This window comes from Natator depressus, chromosome 11 (genome assembly GCF_965152275.1).
Source record: "Natator depressus isolate rNatDep1 chromosome 11, rNatDep2.hap1, whole genome shotgun sequence".
NCBI lineage: Eukaryota > Metazoa > Chordata > Testudines > Cheloniidae > Natator > Natator depressus.
The window spans coordinates 81,265,601-81,275,322 of record NC_134244.1 but is presented as its reverse complement, the minus strand read 5'-3'; the positions used below and the strand labels follow the sequence as shown (position 1 = coordinate 81,275,322).

Sequence of the window (9,722 nt, the reverse complement as noted above, 5' to 3'; positions counted from 1 at the left end):
TCAGGAGGAGGGGGAATATCCTGGCACTGAAGAGGCCCCAACCATTTATGATTAAGCAGGTCTCACCAGGGTAAAAGATTTGCCACGTTATTTTGTAATTTTCATTGTTACCGGAGGGCAATAAGCAACTCTCTCCAGCCTTGGCACAGATGTGTTTTGTCTTGTTGGCTCAAAAAGAAGAACATTGGTCCATTTCAGTGACACGGGCAGTTGCTCTATTTGCCGGGTCAGTGACTAAACCAGGAAAGGAACTGCGTGAAATTAATTTTCTTTATGCACTAAATGGATCCACATATTCATTTCTGTAGGTGTATTTTTATTGTCTCATGGGCTGTTTCTATGTGTAATTTGCATTTGGGAGCAGGGTTGGATCTCTATCCATGTTATCTTTTGTACTGCTGTTGCAAAGTGTGCATATTTCATGAGCAGCATGGTAAATTACGAAGATACGGCACTAATGAATTTGATCTGGCAAACACCTGGGAGATTCCGGTTCTCTGCAGTCCCACAGAAGAGTGCCTGAAGCAACTTTCCCCTCCAGGAGTTCTTTGGGCACAGTCCTGTTTCATTAAGAAATTCCCCCAGAATGGGAGCCATGAAACAGGAATATCAGGATCCTGGTAGTTCAGGGCCAGGGCAGCCAGCTGGGTCCAGGCTCCCAGGTGGGTGTCCCCAGAGCTGTGCAGAGACTAGAGTGACTCTCCCCTCCCTGCTCCGCTCTGTGGGCTGCCTTTGCCTGAGAATCACACTGCCCTTTGTTGATGTTTTATCACATGGAAAAACTCCTGGGTCCTTGGCTCCGACTCCCGGCCTCTTGTCAGTCTCCCTCAGCCAGTCGTGCTGCCCATGTTTGCCCTTCCATACGGTCTCTGCATGGCAAATTATTCTAACCCCCACCTACCCAGCTTTGCCATCTTACACACACAGGATGTTCTGGCCCTGCAGCTGCTCTGTGTCCATGGGAAATGTCACAATTCTGCCCTGGAGTCACACAGCAGCTGGGACAGATGCTGGAGACACTGCTGGAGAGACAGAGATGGGCTGCTCCCCATCTGGAAATGTCCATCTACCCATCAACTCCAGCTGTGTGTGTCCTCTGAGGCTGCCACCCGGCCAGGGCTCCTGGATTCTATTTCTGAGGCTGTTTCTCTCTGCCCCAATTCAACCCCTTGTGGAGGGGAAGGGAAGACCCAAAGATCAAGCCAGAGGCCATCAGAGCTGCAAGAGCAAAGACACGGATGTACCTGCATTCCCGCTTCTAAAGCTGGATGGGCCAAGACATCAGTGAAAGGGCTGAACATGAGGGAATGAGTGATTCCTGCAGAGGGAGACAAATTGCCCAGTCTGGGACACTTGGCCTCTCCCCCTCCCAGAGCTCAAGAACCAATGAAATTCCCAGGCTGCTCAGGAAAATGAGATTTGCCAGAAGTTTTATTTGCATCTTAATTTGGGGGAGGGAACAAATAACTGAACAATACTGAGAAAATCATTCAATGAGCAATAAAGACTCCACAGACACCTGACTTCCCAGAAATTTCAGACCTCTCCCTGCCACCCCATGCAGAAATGGGGAGAAAATGCCTCCCAGGGCGGCAATTTCAGGAATAATCCCAGTATGCAATAATGTGAATGGAGCCCCGGGCTGAAAACAGGGACAAGGAACTTCAGCTAAATCCTTCAGCCTGCCCCTGACAGAGATAGCTGGGAAGGGATGGGAAAGGGTTAGAGAATACTGCAATACAGTAATAATAATAATGTCACTCGCCTGGTGCCTCCATCTTATTGAGACACACAGCACACACGTCACTAGTGGTGCCACTTGATTCTCTAGGGAATTGGGCAACTGTTCATTATCCCCATGATTCTTCCCATCTCTACAGATGCAGAGAGGAGGAGGGGAAGTGGCCGGCACTAGTCTGTATGGCGTTTCATGTGGCATGTTAGAGAGGTCCTGGTCTTGTATCTTTCCCCACAGATGGAACATTGATAGGGGCACTCTCCCGTGTGCCTTCTCCGATGGACTTTGAAGCCAGATTTACTTTTGAAGCTCTCCCCACAGTCGGGGCAGATATAGGGTCTCTCTCCTGTGTGGATTCTCCGATGGTCAGTAAGGTGATGGCTGTGACTGAAGCTTTTCCCACAGTCGAGGCAGTTATAGGGTTTCTCTCCCATGTGGACTCTCTGGTGTACAATAAGGTCAGAGGTGGAAGTGAACCTTTTTCCACACTCGGGGCATCCGTAGTGTCTCTCGCCCGTGTGAGTCCTCCGATGTCTAGTCACATGCCCTCTCTGAGTGAAGGTTTGTCCACAGTCAGGGCATTTATGCCATTTCTCTCCCGTATGGATCGTCTGATGCATAATAAGGCCTGACCTCTGACTGAAACATTTCCTGCAGTCAGGGCACTTATGGGGTATCTCTCCTGTGTGGGTTCGCTGATGTCTAATAAGGATTGATTGGTCATTGAATTGTTTTCCACACTCAGGGCAGTAATAGGGGGGTCTCTCCTGTGTGAGATCTCTGATGTCTAATAAGGTGTTCTTTACAACTGAAGCGTTTCCTGCACTCAGCACATTCAAACCGCTTCTCCTTAGTGCAGGTTCTCGGCTGGATCGTGGCCTCATTGGGATCCTCTGAACCTCCCCCTCGGTGAGTGGATTCACCCAGCATCTTCCCTGGGGGGTTTCCCTGCTGCTTCTCTGGCCTGCACTGAGTTTCTGGGGCTTGTCCCTGCCCAGGACTCTGGGGATCATCCACTTCACACCTTCCCAGCAACGTCCCCTTTGGTTCCATTCTCTCAGGACCTGCTGGACAAGGATTCTCTTCACTCACCATCTCATCACCTGCTGGGACAGAGAGAATCCGGACAGGAGTCAGTCCCTGTGTGGGGGGAATGGAAAGGTCAGAAAATGGAACAGAGAAGTGGGGACACAAACCAAAACAATGGCTGGGAAGAATGATATCCATTTAACCAATTTCTCACCTCTGGGGATGTTTCTCAGGACCTCTCTAGCCTGGGACCCCTGGACATTGGGGACCCATGGCTCTTCCCCTCGGTCCAGCTGGGAGATCATGCTGGGCTTGGGAATTGGAAAACCTGCTCCGGGAAAAGAAATGAAGTGAGCTGAGTTTTACCGTTGTTCTCAGACAGCTGTTTCCAGGTGTGCTGGGTGAGTGGGTGCCCTTGTTTAAACCAAAGGGATAGGAAGTGTTCCTGGAGAGCCTTTGGGGAGGGCAGAAGGGGATTCTGGGATCTCCACTCACTGGGGGATTTTATGACTCTGGTACAGCATCACTGTGCAAACTCTTTACACCTTCCTAACCCTACTGAGCCTGGGACTATGGGACTGATTCCCCTGAAATCTAAGGGATCAGGGAAGAACCCTGGGGAGAAGCCGACCTGGGCACGTCAAAGATGCCCAGTTTCTAACACCAAGAGAACAGGAATCCTTACCCAGCGAGATCACGTTCTCATAGTTCTCCTGCATGACGTCCCTGTAGAGAGCTCTGTGACCCGGGTTCAGCAGGGCCCATTCCCCCTGGGTGAAATACACAGCTACCTCCTCAAAGGTCACCGGCATCTGTATCAGCAACAAGAGTCCCCCACTTACAACCTGCTGTCCCAGCCACAGCTCTCCCCCCCCCAGCTCAGTCGCAGAAAGAGCTGGGAACATCCCCCTCGGCCACAGAGAGAAGGAACAGTCCTGGGGGCTGGGAGGAGGGGGGAAATTTCGGAAAGATTAAATGAAAAGCACGCTGTTACTACGCTGAAACTGAGATGCCCAGAGCTGCCAACTCTGGTGATTTTATCCTGGATCTCACAATGCTTATCTGGGATTTGAAAAATTTCTCATGATCGCACCATTCCTGGCTATGAAATCACACATTTTCCCCTATTTGAAATGGCCACCTTCTCCCATTGTGAGGGAGGGCCTGATGCCAAAATGCCCTTACTCAAGATGGCCACTATTTCCCTACCCTTTGGCATGTGGAAGAGAGGCTGTCCTGAGTGAAGGTGGCCACCAGCTCCCATTGTTTTCACAGACCCATAGAATTGTAGGACTAGAGGAGACCTTGCAAGGTCATCAAGTCCAGTCCCCTGCACTCATAGATTCATAGATATTAAGGTCAGAAGGTACCATTATGATCATCTAGTCTGACCTCCTGCACAATGCAGGCCACAGAATCTCACCCACCCACTCCTGCAATAAACTTCTCACCTAAGTCTGAGCTATTGAAGTCCTCAAATCATGGTTTAAAGACTTCAAGGTGCAGAGAATCCTCCAGCAAGTGACCCGTGCCCCATGCTACAGAGGAAGGCGAAAAACCCCCAGGGCCTCTTCCAATCTGCCCTGGAGGAAAATTCCTTCCCAACCCCAAATATGCAGGAGGTCAGACTAGACTATCATAATGGTCCCTTCTGACCTTAAAGTCTATGAGTCTATGAGAACATGTGCTGGGTCATCATCTGAGACTGCTATAACATGAAACATATGGCAGAGTGCCGGTAAAATGGAGCAGGGGACATACAATTCTCCCCCAAGGAGTTCAGTCACAAATTTAATTAATGCATTATTTTTTTAATGAGCATCATCAGCAGGAAGCATGTCCTCTGGAATGGCTATCGAAGCATGAAGGGGCATACATCTGTTTAGCATATCTGGCACGTAAATGTCTTGTAATGTGGTCTACAACAGTGCCTTGTGAATGCCTGTTCTCACTTTCAGGTGACACTGTAAATAAGAAGCAGGTAGCATTATCTCCTGTAAATGTAAACAAAATTGTTTGTTTTAGTGATTGGCTGAACAAGAAGTAGGACTGAATGGACTTGTAGGCTCTAAAGTTGAACATTGTTTTGTTTTTAGGTGCAGTTATGTAACAAAAAAAATCTACATTTGTCAGTTGCACTTTCATGATAAAGTAATTGCACTACAGTAGTTATAGGGGACGAATTGCAAAATACTATTTCTTTTGTTTATCATTTTACAGTGCAAATATTTGTAATAAAAATAATCTAAAGTGAGCACTGTACACTTTGTATTCTGTGTTGTAATTGAAATCAATATATTTGAAAATGTAAAAAAAATCCACATTTTTTTAATCCCAATTAATTTTTTTGAGTTAATCACGTGAGTTAACAGCCATTAATTGACAGCCCTACTAAAAAAAACCCTGCTCTCGTTTGGAAAGGGCTGCTGGGTATCACTGCAAATCCTGGCTGAGGTGCACTGGGCCTTGGAGAGTGGACAGGTCTCTGCCCGGGACCCTGGCTCACTGGGCAGAGCACACAGCATGAAGAAGCAGAGTTGGATCACTCTAGGGCAGCGTTTCTCAAACTGGGGTCCGTGGACCCTGGGGATCTGCAAGGGTACTCCAGGGGGTCTACGGGCCCCACGGATCAACTCCTCCCCGTCCCTCAACTCCTTCACCTCCCTCCCAGCGTCTCCTGAATGCCGGGGAACACTGCCCAGGGCTGAAGCATGTAACTTAGCTTTGCAGGGCCCCCTTTGGTATGGGGGCTCTGGGCAATTGCCCTGCTTGCCATCTCCTAATGCCAGCCCTGCACTTTGGACCCCCCTAAAACCATCCTGTGACCCCCCAGGGCGGGTGCAATCACCAGGCTGAGAGACAGTGATCTGGATGAATTGGTACCACCTGGAAGACCTCTGTGTACACCCAGGGGTATGTGTGCCCCTGGTGGAGAACCACTGCTCCAAGGGACTGTTTAAAAGCTAGGGGGTATAGCACCGATCCTGTGGATCTGTGACAGCAGCTAGGAGGCAGATTGAGGAGGGTGCAGGGGGATAAGAGGGGTGGAGGCAGGAGGGAGGCCTAAGATTGGACAGGAGGATGTTGGGAGGGCAGGAGACAGAGGAAGGAGCTCATAGGGGGATGTCTTTGTGTAGGAAAGATATCAGGAGGGCCAAATCGCACCTGGAGCTGCAGCTAGCAAGAGATGTCAAGAGTAACAAGAAGGGTTTCTTCAGGTATGTTGGCAACAAGAAGAAAGCCAAGGAAAGTGTGGGCCCCTTACTGAATGAGGGAGGCAACCTAGTGACAGAGGATGTGGAAAAAGCTAATGTACTCAATGCTTTTTTTGCCTCTGTTTTCACTAACAAGGTCAGCTCCCAGACTGCTGCGCTGGGCATCACAGAATGGGGAAGAGATGGCCAGCCCTCTGTGGAGATAGAGGTGGTTAGGGACTATTTAGAAAAGCTGGACGTGCACAAGTCCATGGGGCCGGACGAGTTACATCCGAGAGTGCTGAAGGAATTGGCGGCTGTGATTGCAGAGCCCTTGGCCATTATCTTTGAAAACTCGTGGCGAACGGGGGAAGTCCCGGATGACTGGAAAAAGGCTAATGTAGTGCCAATCTTTAAAAAAGGGAAGAAGGAGGATCCTGGGAACTACAGGCCAGTCAGCCTCACCTCAGTCCCTGGAAAAATCATGGAGCAGGTCCTCAAAGAATCAATTCTGAAGCACTTACATGAGAGGAAAGTGATCAGGAACAGTCAGCATGGATTCACCAAGGGAAGGTCATGCCTGACTAATCTAATCGCCTTTTATGATGAGATTACTGGTTCTGTGGATGAAGGGAAAGCAGTGGATGTATTGTTTCTTGACTTTAGCAAAGCTTTTGACACGGTCTCCCACAGTATTCTTGTCAGCAAGTTAAGGAAGTATGGGCTGGATGAATGCACTATAAGGTGGGTAGAAAGCTGGCTAGATTGTCGGGCTCAACGGGTAGTGATCAATGGCTCCATGTCTAGTTGGCAGCCAGTGTCAAGTGGAGTGCCCCAGGGGTCGGTCCTGGGGCCGGTTTTGTTCAATATCTTCATAAATGATCTGGAGGATGGTGTGGATTGCACTCTCAGCAAATTTGCGGATGATACTAAACTGGGAGGAGTGGTAGATACGCTGGAGGGGAGGGATAGGATACAGAAGGACCTAGACAAATTGGAGGATTGGGCCAAAAGAAATCTGATGAGGTTCAATAAGGATAAGTGCAGGGTCCTGCACTTAGGATGGAAGAATCCAATGCACCGCTACAGACTAGGGACCGAATGGCTAGGCAGCAGTTCTGCAGAAAAGGACCTAGGGGTGACAGTGGACGAGAAGCTGAATATGAGTCAACAGTGTGCCCTTGTTGCCAAGAAGGCCAATGGCATTTTGGGATGTATAAGTAGGGGCATAGCGAGCAGATCGAGGGACGTGATCGTTCCCCTCTATTCGACACTGGTGAGGCCTCATCTGGAGTACTGTGTCCAGTTTTGGGCCCCACACTACAAGAAGGATGTGGATAAATTGGAGAGAGTCCAGCGAAGGGCAACAAAAATGATTAGGGGTCTAGAGCACAGGACTTATGAAGAGAGGCTGAGGGAGCTGGGATTGTTTAGTCTGCAGAAGAGAAGAATGAGGGGGGATTTGATAGCTGCTTTCAACTACCTGAAAGGGGGTTCCAAAGAGGATGGCTCTAGACTGTTCTCAATGGTAGCAGATGACAGAACGAGGAGTAATGGTCTCAAGTTGCAATGGGGGAGGTTTAGATTGGATATTAGGAAAAACTTTTTCACTAGGAGGGTGGTGAAACACTGGAATGCGTTACCTAGGGAGGTGGTAGAATCTCCTTCCTTAGAGGTTTTTAAGGTCGGGCTTGACAAAGCCCTGGCTGGGATGATTTAACTGGGAATTGGTCCTGCTTCGAGCAGGGGGTTGGACTAGATGACCTTCTGGGGTCCCTTCCAACCCTGATATTCTATGATTCTATGATTCTAGGGCCGAGGGACCCAGCACATCCCAGCACATCCCTGAGTGTGGATGGAAAGTTCCCTTGGATTTTGCCCTTTTCTCTCTGATAACCCAATATTGACCAAACCCCCACAGATTTCCCCCATTTCCCATTGAATTCCCAAATTAGATGTAAAACACCCTTCACCTCGGCCCCTTCTCTCTCGTTACTGGTGATTGATATAAGATCTCCTCAGACTTTCTGTCTAATTCTCAAATACTGATGTAAAATCCTCTCCGGCTCTGGGCTCCCCAGTCCCTGTCTGCCACCACATCTTGTTCTGAAGGGAAACTGTTGCCCTCAGTCATTACCCGAGTGCAGGGGAGGGGAGCTAACCGCCAAAGGACCAACTTTCCCCTCATGTCTGAGCATCAGATTGTTTCCACCTTTACATCAATCAGACCCCCATCCTTTCCTCAATAATAATTGAATGTTGATATAAAATCTCCTTTGGCTTTGCTCTTTCCCATATAATTATGACTTACTGACAGAAAATTCTCTCAGATTGGGGTTTTCCCCCCTCATGTTTTAAGTGCAGCAACTTCTCCTTTTCTGGAGGGAAGCTGTTGCCCTGAGTCATTCTCCATGTTGGGGGGCTCCAGGGAAAGGGGGTCAAACCCCCAGTGACCAACTTTCCCCTCATGTCTCAGAATCAAATTGTTTCCCCCTCTACACTCATTAGAATTGACCTGTCGGTGGTGACCATCAGAGCCAGGAGCCTTCCCCATTTGGAAACGGGGTCTCCCAGCTGCTAGTGGGACACTTGGCCAGACCTGATCTGGTTTTAGCCCCAGATGCAGCAGGATGAGGGGTCACTCCCTCCTCCCCCAAGGGGGGGTGCTCTGTGTGTGACTGGGTCCCTGCTCCCCACAGTCAGCGCCCAGAGTAGCTGAAAATCTGCACTTAACGATGCCCCCCCATGCCCCAGCCCAGTCACTGACATGGCAGAATGGATGCTGTAGGTAATGCCTGGGCAGGGAGCGGGATGGAGCAGGAAGCTCCTTTGGCGAGTTGGGGGAGACAGCAGTAGGGAAGGGGCAAGTGATTGGCGGCTGGGTTGAGTTAATTATTTAATCTTTTGGAGAAATGGGGCACAGGCTGCAGGGGATTTTATATCAGTATTTAATGAGTAGTTGGGAGTTTAACCCAGTCAGTCGAGATCCGGCCAACTGCCCCGTTAGCAGCCAGACAGCACCGCTCCTCCATGTTCTGTTCTGTTCTGTTCTATTCAGTCCTTACAGCACCGTCTAGCTGGGCAACAGCCACACAACTCGCATTTGTCCCTGGGATTCTCTCCTGTTCCCTTCTCTCCCCAATGGCAGGGATTTTAAATCTGTTTATCCATTGGTGGATGTGGTGCCTGCCATGCTCTGTGTGCAGTGCCTGGAAGTAGCTCTAAGCAGGGCCGGTTTAACTTTTTGTGGCCCCGGCGCCAAACATATTGGTGGTCCCCCCTGGGGAATGAAAGGGCCAGGGGCAAGAGCACAGCGGGCAAGGTGGATTTGATTTATATCACAATTTAAATCACTGGTCAGGAAGGCTCGATTTAATCATGGTTTTCTACATAAAAGTGCATTCTTGTTGATTGTTATAACCTTAATACATATTTTTCACAACTCAGAGATAGATGTAGGTTTCATTTTTAGAAGGTACACACTATACATTTTTAAACCGTGATCTATTGTGAAAACTTTTCAGATGAGTTTTACAGCAAATCAGAAAATGAATGATTGTTTGGTTATTTCATTTACTAAAGATAATTGAAGCAGATATTTATGAAGTCACTGGGAGGTGAACTATCTCCAGTTCAACAAGTTAATCATTAATATTTGGAGGATTTTCTTGCCAGGCTGTATTAGGAGGAGAACATCACCAGACAGACATTTAAATTGTTTTATTTAACTAAAACAACAACATTAAGTATTCTGGATTTTT

At 48.7% G+C, this 9,722-nt stretch overlaps 1 protein-coding gene across 1 annotated transcript; it reads right to left on the bottom strand.

Moving 5' to 3' along the window:
- Nucleotides 1-1,705: 1,705 nt before the first annotated feature.
- Nucleotides 1,706-3,579, bottom strand: LOC141996282 (uncharacterized). The gene is given in 4 exon segments (XM_074968273.1): nt 1,706-2,496; nt 2,498-2,841; nt 2,982-3,095; nt 3,453-3,579. Coding segments are annotated over 4 exon segments (1,170 nt in total). The 3' UTR covers nt 1,706-1,911.
- Between the last annotated feature and the right edge of the window lie 6,143 nt (nt 3,580-9,722).